General features: G+C 46.4%; 1 protein-coding gene across 1 annotated transcript in view; it reads left to right on the top strand.

Moving 5' to 3' along the window:
* Positions 1–16,485, top strand: part of CEBPZ (CCAAT enhancer binding protein zeta) — a 259,115-nt gene that overhangs the window by 176,301 nt on the left and 66,329 nt on the right. The window contains exon 9 of the mRNA XM_073627558.1: positions 2,651–2,717. Within this exon, the coding sequence (XP_073483659.1) occupies positions 2,651–2,717 (67 nt within the window). The remainder of the gene's footprint in view (positions 1–2,650; positions 2,718–16,485) is intronic.

Below are 16,485 nucleotides of genomic sequence, written 5' to 3'. Positions count from 1 at the left end.
TGTGCACCCTACCATCAATATTGGCCCTTGCTTTTGTTTGGTAAGCGCCTTTATATATACAGTTAGAGTATATTGCACTACTCACCATTTAACAATATGCTTTTCATTTATAGCATCATGAATACCCCACTAATACTACTTCTATGCATTATATTGCTGTTCTAGTTTCCGAGGCCACTACGGATATTTCTTGACTGACTTATTCGATCACCGTATCGTTATCCATCCAGCGCATTTCCCTGTGCCTTTCATGTGTGCAATTAGGGTATGTAATTGAGGCTTATTAGCCTATATAATGAATCAATAATTAACCTTAGCTAAGTATAATCACAACGTTGTCAATTTTTAGTTTTTTAGGTACCTTTTGGGCCCCCTGTAGCCAATTACAGGGTTGGGTTTGACTATTGTCCCCGACAGCTTGATGGTGCTTGCTCTGAGTCCTGGCACGGTATGTCTTTGATTTGGGACTGGGGGGCTGGGGGTCTAGGGTGGACAAAAGTGTGATTTTTCCATAACATGACGCTCACTTGAACCTTGTCATTATATTTGACTTTATCATTAATGCATTTTTTCTTTTCTTCCTAGTGTCCTGTTTATTCCCCTGATGAAGCCAATGTATTGGTGAAACTAGTTGGGATGAATTGACCATTGACTACCTGTTATCATCTTTGGTGTCGGTCAATATTATAATTGTTAATTGTACATGGTTGAGTCCACCTGTTCATAATGTATATGTATTAATTATGTATACTTTTTAGATTTATATACTAATAAAAATATAATTTTATAAAAACGTGTTCTAATCCATTCATGGCACCGTAATAATCACATTTCCCTTGCCCCTTTTATATACTACTATTTAGGGATGAGTTGCCGTATCTATTAGGACATACCACCCACCACTTATTATAAGGATAAGGTATTATTGCGTCCTCATCCTAACTTTCTACCGAAGGTAGTGTCAAGTTTTCATTTACACCAGGATATTGTTCTACCTTCATTTTTTCCAGAACCCGGTTCTACGGAAGAGGAGTCACTACATTCTCTTGATGTGGTGAGAGCAGTCAAAGTCTACTTGAAGGCTACTGCTCAGATTCGAAAAACAGACGTTTGTTTGTATTGCCTGAAGGTCCTAAAAGAGGACAGGCAGCATCGAAATCTACTTTTTCTAAATGGATTCGACAAATAATTGTTCAAGCTTATGGTTTAAAGAGGAAGATTCCACCTTTTAAAATCAAAGCGCACTCCACAAGGGCTGTTAGTGCTTTGTGGGCAGTGCATCACCAAGCCTCCATGGCTCGAATCTGCAAGGTTGCAACTTGGTCTTTAGTCCATACATTTACCAGATTCTATCAGGTAGATGTAAAAAATCATGAGGATATTGCCTTTGGGTGCAGTGTGCTGCAAGCTGCAGTATAAATCCTCTAATCTCATGGTGCCCTGTTTTTGTTGTGTCTCCCTCCCTTCAGTTGGCATTGCTCTGGGACATCCCACATAGTAATTACTATGGCTCTGTGTCCCGTGATGTACGATTAAGAAAATAGGATTTTTATAACAGCTTACCTGTAAAAACCTTTTCTTTAAAGTACATCACGGGACACAGAGGTCCCTCCCTTCTTTCTGGTATACACATGTATTGCTTTGCAACAAAAACTGAGGTACTCCCAGTAGTGGGAGGGGTTATATAGGGAGTGGACTTCCTGTCTTAGGGTGTGCCAGTGTCCATCACCTGAAGGTGGCCTATAACCCACATAGTAATTACTATGGCTCTGTGTCCTGTGATGTACTTCAAAGAAAAGGATTTTACAGGTAAGCTGTTATAAAAATCCTATTTTTCGCTGTCCTCCGTCTGGAGGAATAGTGTAGCAAGGCGCTGCTGAGTGGAGACCTGACGGCAGTGAGATCCGTACTCCTAGTGTCAGCCCCATCCTATTTCCAATACCCTGTTATCTAAGGTAAAGACCTCGAAGTTTTAAGTCTGTAAGCTGTTGCTTCATAAACCCCTCTATGCATTTAGTCATGTCATCTAGCCTTGAAGGAAGGGAGCAAAGAATATCTCTGTCATCTGCTCAGGAGAGAGGAGCTTAAGCTTGACAGGACTCAAAGATGGGGGGAGACCTGACTTTTTAGAGTCTTGGTGTGGTGATCAGTGATGCAGATCATGCCTTGCGCTGGGATGACTGGAGAGAGAAGTCTGCAGCTGTGGATCTGTGTCCTACTGGTCTGATGCAGACATTCGGGTCTGCACCATCTTGTCAGCATTCCCGGTTGAGCACGGGGTATTCCCTGTCAGAGGTGTAGCTTGAAGCTTCTGGGCCCGATGCAAAAGTTGACCTGGGGCCCCCCCTGCTACCACCCATGGTTTCCACCACGTGCCTCGATGTAATTTTTAAAATAAATTAGCATTTTTTTATGGCAGCATTTTCATCAGATTAGGCTGTGCTTGTGTCCGCTTCTTGTAACACACCTTGAAAATATCAAAGTTTATCTCAACTATCCTAGATTATTTATTTCTATTCTTGTGTATAGGATTTTCTTTCATAAACTGTTTGTTTTTTGTTTTTTTAAAGAATTTGGTTTGCATAACTGCTGCAGTGATTAAAGACATATTTCCTTTACTTGATACTAAATGAAAATGTGTTTATTTTAGTTAACAGTGCTACATTCCTTGAAAAAGAGGAAGATGAAATACCAGCTGATGAAGTTTTCTTTCACAGGTAAGAAGATGGTTGCATGATGCATATAAATTCACCATATAGCAGGTTAATATATAGGTTAGATACTTTTTTTTTTTTTTTTTTTTTTTTTTTTAATTGCGTATGCTTTAATTTGGTGTTTAGACATCAAATTGTCAGTCATGCTGGAGTCATCTCTGCAAGCCTCTACTGCTGCATGACTGATTGGATGCCAGATTAAAGAGCTCGTAGTCTGCGAAGATGCAGAAAAGGAGAAGCCACACACCGATAATGTTACTCTGCTCAATCAATTTTTATTTGGCCAAAAAAGCAACACTGTTCATCCCTGCGCAGGGCCAGAGGATAGGCTCCTTAAACCAGCACCCAATGAGACTTGCAGCAGTAGAGGCTTGAAGAGGTGACTCCTGCATTACTCACTAACTATTTGTTTTCAAATTGATGTCTAAACACCAACTTATAGCTTACTCAATCTCGCTCTCCTAGTGGGGATGAACTGTGTGACTTTTATGGCTGAATAAAAATTGATTGACCTGAGTAATATCATTGGTGTGTGATTTCTCCTTTTCTGTAATTTAACCACTTCCCGACCGGCTCACGTACATTTAGGGCCATAGCAGGCGCACGTGCCCGCTGCACGGCAGGGGGACCCGATGCGCGTGGCCGTCGGCGCGATGTCCGCCAGCCACCTGCGATCGCGGGCACGAGAGCCAGAACTTACACACACAAATTCCCTTTTTGACAGGAGAGGAGAAACAATCTGTTCCTAGTAATTAGGAACAGTGATCTGTCTCCTCCTCCAGTCACTACACTGCCCCCACAGTTAAAAACGCACACAAGGGAACTCATTTAACCATTTGATCGCCCCTAGTGTTATCCCCTTCCCTGCCTGTGACATTTACACAGTTATTAGTGCATTTTTATAGCACTGATCGCTGTATAAATGTCAAAGGTTCTAAAAAAGTGTCCGATCTGTCCACCGCAATGTCACAGTTCCACAAAAAATTGCATGTCGCCGCCATTACTAGTAAAAAAAAAAAAAAAATAATAATAAAAATGCCATAAATCTATCCCCTATTTTGTAGACGCTATAAATTTTGCACAAACCAATCAATACATGCTTATTGCAATATTTTTAGTAAAAAAAAAAAAAAAATGTAGAAGTATACCTATTGGCCTAAACTGATTAATAAAATTGGGGATATTTATTATAGCAAAAAGTAGAAAATATTGTGTTCTGTTTATTTTATTTATTTTAATCTTATTTTTTTTTTGTTTATAGCACAAAAAATAAAAACCGCAGAGGTGAGCAAATACCACCAAAAGAAAGCTCTATTTGTGGGGAAAAAAAAGTCGTCAGTTTTGTTTGGGTACAGCGTCGCAAGACCGCGCAATTGTCAGTTAAAGTGACGCAGTACCCTATCGCAAAAAATGGCCTGGTCATTAGGGGGCATATCCTTCCGGGGCTGAAGTGGTTAAAGACTAATTTAAAAACAAATTGGCTTTGGGTACATTCACTTCTTAGATCCAGAAATATTTTCCTTCCTATAACCCCCTTGAGTCTCTGGATTTTTTTTTCTCTTTCCTTTTAAACATGTCTTAAACCTTATTCCAGGGGTATTGAATTAAAATTTACGGTCATTAAGGCTGGGTTCACGCTGGTGCGTTTAGACATTGCATGTTATTTGCACCACACTGCTGTGGAGATCACATGCGATGTGAATTCAGCCATACAGATCGCACTCGCACCAAAATGGTGCAGGACTTTTTTTTTTTTTTTGGTCTGCACTGGAATCGGATTGCATGGGTGTTCACACTTACAGTGGATATAAAGTCTACACACCCCTGTTAAAATGTCAGGTTTCTGTGATGTAAACAAATGAGACAGATAAATAATTTCAGATCTTTTTCCACCTTTAAATGTGACCTATAAAGTGTACAACTCAATTGAAAAACAAACTGAAATCTTTTAGGGGGGGAAGGAAAAATAAACATCACAGAAACCTGACATTTTAACAGGGGTGTGTAGACTTTTCATATCCACTGCATGTGATCCGATTCCTGCACCATTTGGCAGTTTGCACTGCGATCTGCGACCCGATCTGGGGGTGTCATTAACTTTGTATTGACGCCCGCAGCGGTTCGCATAGGGCAGTGTAAACTGCCGGCGGGTGACATGCGATGCGGGAACCTGCACTGGAATCGCGCTGGTTCCCGCATCGCATATATGTAAACCGACACTTGGGCTCCATTCACACCTAGGCATTCACACCTTCTCACGTTGCGTTTTTTTTTTTTTTTTACGATTGCAGCGCAATTTATCATGGCAAAATAGCACCGCGATTGTGTCCTGCCTTAAATTTTAATCCAGCTGAGGTCAGAGTCTCATGTTTGTGCTATGACTTGGATCCTTCATATCACAGCCCCACTCCCTTACATTACAGGTTCCCCCTTACGTTAGTGTCATAAGTTCTCCCCTTTACATCACAGAACCCCTCTACAATACAGCCCCCCTTTTACATTACATTGCACATTGTGATGTAAACATCGCAGCCACCTCTTTACAATACAGTGCCCGCTTTACATCACAGACCCCTTTGCATCCAAGTTCCCTTATTTACAACACCGCCCCCTTTACAATACAGCCCCCCCCCCCCCTGCATCCAAGTCCCCCATTTATATTACAGCCACTTTACAATACAGTCCCCTTTTGCATCCAAATCCCCCAATTTACATCACAGCCCCCCTTACAATAAAGGCCCCTTTACATCAAAGCCCTGTGTCTGCGCCCTCCACACCTCTTCACATCACAGACCTTCCCCCTTTACATCAGTATCCACAGCCCTCACCTAACATCACAGTCCTCCTCCTCCTCACATCATTGTCCTCTGTCACTCACAGCACCCACTCCATGCATCCAAGCCCCATTCACAGCCCCCCTTCCTTAGCACCTTAGTCCCCTTTACAGTCCCCCCTTTCTTATATGCCAGTTTCCTACACAGCCCCCCTCCTTGCATCCCAGTCCCCTTTTAAAGCCCCTTTCCTTGCATCCCAGTCTCCTTTACAGCCCCCCTCTTTGCATCCCAGTCCCCTTTACAGCCCCCCTCCTTGCATCCCAGTCCCCTTTACAGCCCCCCTTCTTGCATCCCAGTCCCCTTTTGCAGCCCCCCTCCTTGCACCCCAGTCCCCTTCACAGCCCCCCTCCTTACATCTCAGTCCCCTTCACAGCCCCCCTCACATCTCAGTCCCCTTCACAGCCCCCCTTCCTTACATCTCAGTCCCCTTCACAGCCCCCCTTCCTTACATCTCAGTCCCCTTCGCAGCCCCCCTTCCTTACATCTCAGCCCCCTTCGCAGCCCCCCTTCCTTACATCTCAGTCCCCTTCGCAGCCCCCCTTCCTTACATCTCAGTCCCCTTCGCAGCCCCCCTTCCTTACATCTCAGTCCCCTTCGCAGCCCCCCTTCCTTACATCTCAGTCCCCTTCGCAGCCCCCCTTCCTTACATCTCAGTCCCCTATGCAGCCCCCCTTCCTTACATCTCAGTCCCCTTCGCAGCCCCCCTTCCTTACATCTCAGTCCCCTTCGCAGCCCCCCTTCCTTACATCTCAGTCCCCTTCGCAGCCCCCCTTCCTTACATCTCAGTCCCCTTCGCAGCCCCCCTTCCTTACATCTCAGTCCCCTTCGCAGCCCCCCTTCCTTACATCTCAGTCCCCTTCGCAGCCCCCCTTCCTTACATCTCAGTCCCCTATGCAGCCCCCCTTCCTTACATCTCAGTCCCCTATGCAGCCCCCCTTCCTTACATCACAGACCCCTTTGCATCCAAGTTCCCTTATTTACAACACCGCCCCCTTTACAATACAGCCCCCCCCCCCCTGCATCCAAGTCCCCCATTTATATTACAGCCACTTTACAATACAGTCCCCTTTTGCATCCAAATCCCCCAATTTACATCACAGCCCCCCTTACAATAAAGGCCCCTTTACATCAAAGCCCTGTGTCTGCGCCCTCCACACCTCTTCACATCACAGACCTTCCCCCTTTACATCAGTATCCACAGCCCTCACCTAACATCACAGTCCTCCTCCTCCTCACATCATTGTCCTCTGTCACTCACAGCACCCACTCCATGCATCCAAGCCCCATTCACAGCCCCCCTTCCTTAGCACCTTAGTCCCCTTTACAGTCCCCCCTTTCTTATATGCCAGTTTCCTACACAGCCCCCTCCTTGCATCCCAGTCCCCTTTAAAGCCCCTTTCCTTGCATCCCAGTCTCCTTTACAGCCCCCCTCTTTGCATCCCAGTCCCCTTTACAGCCCCCCTCCTTGCACCCCAGTCCCCTTCACAGCCCCCCTCCTTACATCTCAGTCCCCTTCACAGCCCCCCCTCACATCTCAGTCCCCTTCACAGCCCCCCCTTCCTTACATCTCAGTCCCCTTCACAGCCCCCCTTCCTTACATCTCAGTCCCCTTCACAGCCCCCCTTCCTTACATCTCAGTCCCCTTCGCAGCCCCCCTTCCTTACATCTCAGCCCCCTTCGCAGCCCCCCTTCCTTACATCTCAGTCCCCTTCGCAGCCCCCCTTCCTTACATCTCAGTCCCCTTCGCAGCCCCCCTTCCTTACATCTCAGTCCCCTTCGCAGCCCCCCTTCCTTACATCTCAGTCCCCTTCGCAGCCCCCCTTCCTTACATCTCAATCCCCTTCGCAGCCCCCCTTCCTTACATCTCAGTCCCCTATGCAGCCCCCCTTCCTTACATCTCAGTCCCCTTCGCAGCCCCCCTTCCTTACATCTCAGTCCCCTTCGCAGCCCCCCTTCCTTACATCTCAGTCCCCTTCGCAGCCCCCCTTCCTTACATCTCAGTCCCCTTCGCAGCCCCCCTTCCTTACATCTCAGTCCCCTTCGCAGCCCCCCTTCCTTACATCTCAGTCCCCTTCGCAGCCCCCCTTCCTTACATCTCAGTCCCCTATGCAGCCCCCCTTCCTTACATCTTAGTCCCCTATGCAGCCCCCCTTCCTTACATCACAGACCCCTTTGCATCCAAGTTCCCTTATTTACAACACCGCCCCCTTTACAATACAGCCCCCCCCCCCCCCCTGCATCCAAGTCCCCCATTTATATTACAGCCACTTTACAATACAGTCCCCTTTTGCATCCAAATCCCCCAATTTACATCACAGCCCCCCTTACAATAAAGGCCCCTTTACATTAAAGCCCTGTGTCTGCGCCCTCCACACCTCTTCACATCACAGACCTTCCCCCTTTACATCAGTATCCACAGCCCTCACCTAACATCACAGTCCTCCTCCTCCTCACATCATTGTCCTCTGTCACTCACAGCACCCACTCCATGCATCCAAGCCCCATTCACAGCCCCCCTTCCTTAGCACCTTAGTCCCCTTTACAGTCCCCCCTTTCTTATATGCCAGTTTCCTACACAGCCCCCCTCCTTGCATCCCAGTCCCCTTTAAAGCCCCTTTCCTTGCATCCCAGTCTCCTTTACAGCCCCCCTCTTTGCATCCCAGTCCCCTTTACAGCCCCCCTCCTTGCATCCCAGTCCCCTTTACAGCCCCCCTTCTTGCATCCCAGTCCCCTTTTGCAGCCCCCCTCCTTGCACCCCAGTCCCCTTCACAGCCCCCCTCCTTACATCTCAGTCCCCTTCACAGCCCCCCTCACATCTCAGTCCCCTTCACAGCCCCCCTTCCTTACATCTCAGTCCCCTTCACAGCCCCCCTTCCTTACATCTCAGTCCCCTTCACAGCCCCCCTTCCTTACATCTCAGTTCCCTTCGCAGCCCCCCTTCCTTACATCTCAGCCCCCTTCGCAGCCCCCCTTCCTTACATCTCAGTCCCCTTCGCAGCCCCCCTTCCTTACATCTCAGTCCCCTTCGCAGCCCCCCTTCCTTACATCTCAGTCCCCTTCGCAGCCCCCCTTCCTTACATCTCAGTCCCCTTCGCAGCCCCCCTTCCTTACATCTCAGTCCCCTTCGCAGCCCCCCTTCCTTACATCTCAGTCCCCTTCGTTACATCCCACTCCCCTTCACAGCCCCCTTCCTTAACCCCTGTCCCCTCCGTAGCCCCCCTCCTTGTATCCCAGACCCCTTTAAAGCCCCCATCCTTGTATCCCAGACCCCTTTAAAGCCCCCCTCCTTGTATCCCAGACCCCTTCACAACCCTGCCTTCCTTGCATTCCAGTCCCCTTCACAACCCTCCTTCCTTGCATTCCAGTTGCCTCTGCAGCCCCCCTTTATGCACCCCAGTTCCCTTCACTGCCCCCCTCTTGTATTCCAATCCTCTTTACAGCTGCTATCTCCCTTTCACGGCCCCCCTTTCTTGTATCCTGGTCCTCTTCACAGCCCCCTTCCTTCTTTGCAACTCACTTTTCTTTATGTGAATGCCCTCTCCCTTACGTTGCATTTCCCCCTGATAATCACAATCCTCCTCCAACCTTTCCAATCCTACCTTACACAACAGATAGAAGGCAGAACATGTGGCATGTCCGGACAGGGGGCGGGAACTGCCCATGCCCTTTTCATGTTATCTCGCAAACGATTGGTTGCTGGGACCACCCCTAGCACCAAATCACAGCTGCAGCCCTATGTTATTTACGCAGCGGGACCATTCAAAAAGTGCAGTGCGACTCGCGCATGCACAATAGGAAACTTAGTAAGGATGCCGTAGCCTGCAAACCCAAAGCCGATAGACGGGTCGGCTTCGGGTGCCGACATCACGGGCTCCCTGGACAGGTAAGTGTCCTTATATTAAAAGTCAGCAGCTGCAGTATTTGTAACTGCTGACTTTTTCAATTTTTTTTAATTCATGCTGGAATTCTCGCTTTAACCGAGCAAGCGAGAAGAACTACTAAAACTAGAGCAGACAGGTGGCGATTCCAGATTCTGTCTGCTCCAGTTTTAGTAATGGAATCAACTTACAGCTTCAAGTGATTTTAAAGGCTTGTTTCTTTTTTTTTAAATAACAAACATGCTATACTTACCTCCTCTGTGCAGTTGGTTTTGCACAGAGCAGCCTGGATCCTCTGCTTTTCGGTTCCCTCTTTGCTGCTACTAGCCCCTCCCTTTTTTGTGTGCCCCTCCCTTTTTTGTGTGCCCCTCAGCCAGCAGCTTGCTACAGGGGGCACCCAAGCCGAGTCAGAGCTCCGTGTATCCATTCAGACACGGAGACCCAACCTGGCCCCGCCCCTCTCTCCCCTAAATGGTGCCGCTGCTCTGTCTCAGCCAATCAGGAGGAGGATCCTGGGTGGCTGAGGGGATAGTGGACATCACTGGTGAGAGAAGGGGCTCGTGTAGATAATTAGGGGGGTGCTGGGGGGGGGGGCCTGCTACACACAGAAGGTTTTTTTTTGTCTTCATGCATAGAATGCATGAAGATAAGAAACCTTCTGCCTTTGCAACTCCTTTCAAGCTTGTCCGGTTAAGCTTTGAAAAGTTTAACCAACTCTGGGAACATATTTAGAGGTCTGGACGGTTCTATTAAGAATTGTGGACTTCATTCGGATCCATTCGAAAAAGCTGTCAGCCAAAATGGATGGTACCCGAGCCTCACTGAATAGAAGGGAAGATTCCTGGAGGTTTGCCTGTGATGCAACCTTATTGCGCTGGACCCTGCGTGATGGAAACCTGTGCAGTGTTTGGTCTGACCAAGGTGTTTTCCTGCAGAGTGCTATACAGGTCCAGTGGAGTGGACCCCAGATTAAGGGGGACCCAGTCCCTGAAGGTCTTTTATGACCAAGCCCACCGTGATTGGTGTGAAGGTTGGACTCCTGTTATGACTCAGAGTCCTGCAGCAGAAATGGTAGGTCTGCATTTTGCAGTTTCTCTTTTTTTTAAAAAAAAAGAGAGATCTGACTGTTTTTTCTACCGGTGGCCACTGGGGGCAGTGTGCTGTTGGTCATGCTCTGTGTACTAGTCAGGAGTAATTGGGCTGCAGTTTCTCCTCCAAGCCAATAGAGGGTGCGGGTTCACTCAGTATGGCCTATTCCTGTATAGACAGGAAGTAGAAGGGTGGCCATTTTTGGTGGACCATGTGGGCTGAAGGGTCAGCAGGGCTTCTGCGATATAACTTCAGCCCATGGCTACATAATGAAATGTGGGTACTTCACATGGGGGAGCTATGTGACCAGACAAGTCATGATTATATACTGCATAAAGGTATACTTGTATACTAGCCGCAATTATCCGGGGGGGCTTGTACAACTGTCTGTCGATACTCCCCTGTACGGGCATCAATGCACTTTAAGGAGTTGTGTCTCCAGAATAGCGTGCATTTGGTCTGCAAGAGCTTATTTATTGCTGTTCTGAAGCAGCATAGAGGCTGCATGGGATGCATATGTGCTTGGCTAATCCCGCAAAACTAGTATGGGGCCATGTGCAGTTGAGCCGGTGCATGCTTGGAAACTGGCATAAACACATGCTTGCTTATTTGCATAACCATGTGTTTGCATTAAAGTGTTTAACCACTTCAGCCCCGGAAGGATTTACCCCCTTCCTGACCAGAGCACTTTTTACAATTTGGCACTGCGACGCTTTAACTGCTAATTGCGCGGTCATGCAATGCTGTAACCAAACGAAATTTGCGTCCTTTTCTTCCCACAAATAGAGCTTTCTTTTGATGGTATTTGATCACCTCTGCCGTTTTTATTTTTTGCGCTATACACGGAAAAAGACCGAAAATTTTGAAAAAAAATGATATTTTCTACTTTTTGTTCTAAAAAAAATCCAATAAACTCAATTTTAGTCATACATTTAGGCCAAAATGTATTTGGCCACATGTCTTTGGTAAAAAAAATGTCAATAAGTGTATATTTATTGGTTTGCGCAAAAGTTATAGCGCCTACAAACTAGGGTACATTTTCTGGAATTTACACAGCCTTTAATTTATGACTGCCTATGTCGTTTCTTGAGGTGCTAAAATGGCAGGGCAGTACAAAACCCCCACAAATGACCCCATTTTGGAAAGTAGACACCCCAAGGAAATTGCTGAGAGGCATTTTGAGCCCATTGAATATTCATTTTTTTTGTCCCAAGTGATTGAATAATGACAAAAAAAAAAAAAAAATTACAAAAAGTTGTCACTAAATGATATATTGCTCACACAGGCCATGGGCATATGTGGAATTGCACCCCAAAATACATTTAGCTGCTTCTCCTGAGTATGGGGATACCACATGTGTGGGACTTTTTGGGAGCCTAGCCGCATACGGGGCCCCGAAAACCAATCACTGCCTTCAGGATTTCTAAGGGCGTACATTTTTGATTTTACTCCTCACTACCTATCACAGTTTTGAAGGCCATAAAATGCCCAGATGGCACAAACCCCCCCCAAATGACCCCATTTTGGAAAGTAGACACCCCAAGCTATTTGCTGAGAGGCATGTTGAGTCCATGGAATATTTTATATTTTGACACAAGTTGCGGGAAAGTGACAATTTATTTTTTATTTTTTTATTTTTTTGCACAAAGTTGTCACTAAATGATATATTGCTCACACAGGTCATGGGCATATGTGGAATTGCACCCCAAAACACATTCTGCTGCTTCTCCTGAGTACGGGGATACCACATGTGTGGGACTTTTTGGGAGCCTAGCCGCGTACGGGACCCCGAAAACCAATCACCGCCTTCAGGATTTCTAAGGGTGTACATTTTTGATTTCACTCTTCACTGCCTATCACAGTTTCGGAGGTCATGGAATGCCCAGGTGGCACAAACCCCCCCCAAATGACCCCATTTTGGAAAGTAGACACCCAAAGCTATTTGCTGAGAGGCATGGTGAGTATTTTGCAGCTCTCATTTGTTTTTGAAAATGAAGAAAGACAAAAAAAAAAATTTTTTTTTTCTTTTTTTATTTTCAAAACTTAGTGACAAAAAGTGAGGTCTGCAAAATACTCACTATACCGCTCAGCAAATAGCTTTGGGTGTCTACTTTCCAAAATGGGGTCATTTGGGGGGGTTTTGTGCCACCTGGGCATTCCATGGCCTCCGAGACTGTGATAGGCAGTGAAGAGTGAAATCAAAAATTTACCCCCTTAGAAAGCCTGAAGGCGGTGCTTGGTTTTCGGGGTCCCATACGCGGCTAGGCTCCCAAAAAGTCTCACACATGTGGTATCCCCGTACTCAGGAGAAGCAACAGAATGTATTTTGGGGTGTAATTTCACATATTCCCATGGCATGTTTGAGCAATATATCATTTAGTGACAACTTTGTGCAAAAAAAAAAAAAAAAAAATTTGTCTCTTTCCCGCAACTTGTGTCACAATATAAAATATTCCATGGACTCGACATGCCTCTCAGCAAATAGCTTGGGGTGTCTACTTTCCAAAATGGGGTCATTTGGGGGGGGTTTGAACTGTCCTGGCATTTTATGCACAACATTTAGAAGCTTATGTCACACAATACCCACTCTTCTAACCACTTGAAGACAAAGCCCTTTCTGACACTTTTTGATTACATGAAAAAATTATTTTTTTTTGCAAGAAAATTACTTTGAACCCCCACACATTATATATATTTTTAAAGCAAATGCCCTACAGATTAAAATGATGGGTGTTTAATTTTTTTTTTTCACACAGTATTTGCGCAGCGATTTTTCAAACGCATTTTTTTGGGAAAAAACACACTTTTTTACATTTTAATGCACTAAAACACACTATATTGCCCAAATGTTTGATGAAATAAAAAAGATGATCTTAGGCCGAGTACATGGATACCAAACATGACATGCTTTACAATTGCGCACAAACGTGCAGTGGCACCAAAATAAATACATTTTTAAAAGCCTTTAAAAGCCTTTACAGGTTACCACTTTAGATTTACAGAGGAGGTCTACTGCTAAAATTACTGCCCTCGATCTGACCGTCGCGGTGATACCTCACATGCATGGTGCAATTGCTGTTTACATTTGACACCAGACCGACGCTTGCGTTCGCCTTAGCGCGAGAGCAGGGGGGACAGGGGTGCTTTTTTTTTTTTTTTTTTTTCTTTATTATTTTTTTGCTTTTTTATCTTATTTTAAAACTGTTCCCTTCATTTTTTTTTTTTTTTAATCATTTTTATTGTTATCTCAGGGAATGTAAATATCCCCTATGATAGCAATAGGTAGTGACAGGTACTCTTTTTTGAAAAAATTGGGGTCTATTAGACCCTAGATTTCTCCTCTGCCCTCAAAGCATCTGACCACACCAAGATCGGTGTGATAAAATGCTTCCCCAATTTCCCAATGCCGCTGTTTACATCCGGCGAAATCTAAGTCATAAAATGCTCGTAGCTTCCGGTTTCTTAGGCCATAGAGATGTTTGGAGCCACTCTGGTCTCTGATCAGCTCTATGGTCAGCTGGCTGAATCACCGGCTGCATTCTCAGGTTCCCTGTTGAGACAGGAGAGCCAGAGAAAAACACGGAAGACGGTGGGGGGGGGGCATTCTCTCCCACTGCTTGTAAAAGCAGTCTAGAGGCTAATTAGCCGCTAGGATTGCTTTTACATGAAAGCCGACCGCTGGCTGAAAAGAATGATACCAAGATGATACCTAAACCTGCAAGCATCATTCTGGTATAACCACTCAAAGTCGTGAATGCTGTACCTGAAGACAAAAAAATGGTTAACAATAAAGCACAGTAAACGGTAAAGTATAAAAAATTGCATACCTGAAAAGCAAACATGATAAAACATAATAACAATAAAACATTGCAGAATAGAATACAGTAAAAAAGAGCAGAAGAATAGAGAGAGAGAGAATAGAGAGAGAACAATAAAACGACAACTATTATTTTTTATTTTATATTTTTGTTTGTGTTTTTTTTTTTTTTTTTACACTTTTTTTGTAACTGTAACTTTTATAACTGTAACCGGTTCCAGGTTCGGGTCTCTCAAAATGCGATGGCATCTTGGGAGACCCTGTGAAAGTGTGCCTAGTCTGTGCAATGCTGTACCCTACGCTAATACTCAACTAGTGAATGGTAGCGTTCAAAACATTCACCAATGCAAAGACCAGGATTGTCAGGACAGGAGGGACAATAATAGCGGGTGTCACGCCTATATCCGCGTTTGCTGCAGACACAACATCTTTTTTGGGGGGGTTCGTTGGGTAGGGGTACTCGGGAGGACATAAAAATGCCTCTCATGCAGCCGACTGCATTTGGTTGGGGATGTGAATGGGGGAAGTACGGGCGCTGCAGAAGTGGTGGGTTCCCAATTAGGATTGGCGAATGCAGCAGGAAGGGCATTATGGGCACGACGGGCCTGTGTTTGTCTTCTTGGTGGCAGCGGGACACTACTTGTGCTTGCCACCTCACCAGCTTGAACTGCACTTATGGGACTCGCCACGTCACCAAGTGTTACTGCAGTGCTGGTTTGACTACGACCGGGGTGTACTAGGCCGCTGGCGCTTGCCAGTTCACCAAAACGCTACCAAAAAAACTGTTAGCGATCGCAGGGATCAGGCCTGACTCTGCGAACGCTGCAGTTATGCGTTTAGTGTTTTGTAAGTGACAGTGATCAATTGATACTGCACTTGGGTGGGCTGGGCCGAGCCGGGCGGAGGGGCAAAATGCAGGTGCTAGCAGGTATCTGGGCTGATCCCGCGAACACTGCGTTTTTGGGAACCCTAAACTGCTGGGGACGCTAGTATAGATCTGATCGGATCAGATATTGATCTGTACAGATACTATACCACTAAGGGAGGCGTATGCTGCGTGCGTGGGTGTTAGCGGTACTGGCGCTAATCTGACGCTGCCTGGGGCGACGCATATCACCGCCGGGCGATCAGGGGGCTAAATCTTTATTCGGTAATAAACGGCGGGTGCCCTGACACTATAAAAAATAAACAAACTAACCAGCGTCACCCGTAACGGTTATACAGTGATCAGTGGTGAAAGGGTTAACTAGGGGGCAATCAAGGGGTTAAAACATTTATTCGGTAGTATATGGGGGTCCCTGTCGCTATAAAACGCTGACGGCGAACCTAAATATTTACCTCACTAACTAGCGTCACCAGCGACACTAATACAGCGATCAGAAAAATGATCGCTTAGCGACACTGGTGACAGGGGGTGATCAAGGGGTTAAAACTTTATTAGGGGGGGTTAGGGGGGTATCCTAGACCTAAAGGGGGCCTAACACTCACTGCCCTAACACTGTAACTGTCACAAACTGACACCAATACAGTAATCAGAAAAAAAAAAAAAAAAACAGCTTGGTGTCAGTTTGTGACAGGGGGGGGGTGATTGGGGGGCGATCGGGGGGGGATCGGGGTGTTTTGTGTGCCTGGCATGTTCTACTGTGTGTGTGTGTGTTGGTGCACTCACATTGCAGTCTTCTCTCCTCGGCCCGGAACGGAAAATGCCGAGCCGAGGAGAGATGACATCATTTCCTCTGCCTCTGTGTACAATACAGAGGCAGGGAAATGATCCCATTGGCTGGGAGCGATCGCGAGGGGGGGGCCACGAATGGATGGCCTCCCCCTCACCACCGATCGCCGTGGGAGATTTGCCGACCGCCGCAGGCACAGGGGGGGGGTCCGATCGGACCCCCCACCCGCGGGCAGGCAAGGACGTACCTGTAAGTCCTTTTGCCTGCCCGTGCCATTCTGCCGACGTATATAGTCGTGCGGCGGTCGGCAAGTGGTTAAGTGTAAAATATTCACTGCCAGCACCTCTATTAGAGGCTGGTATACCTGACGTGAAGATTTCACTTTACACTATGCTCAAATCATGTCTCCTGCACTTCTAAGCTCCCTTTCAGCCTTTTGGTATAATGCATCTCAATAAACCCGTGTCTCCCGCATTTCCC

The sequence above is a fragment of the Aquarana catesbeiana genome, linkage group LG04, assembly GCF_042186555.1.
Source record: "Aquarana catesbeiana isolate 2022-GZ linkage group LG04, ASM4218655v1, whole genome shotgun sequence".
Lineage (NCBI taxonomy): Eukaryota > Metazoa > Chordata > Amphibia > Anura > Ranidae > Aquarana > Aquarana catesbeiana.
The sequence above is the reverse complement of the archived record's forward strand: the minus strand, read 5'-3'. Positions and strand labels throughout refer to the sequence as shown.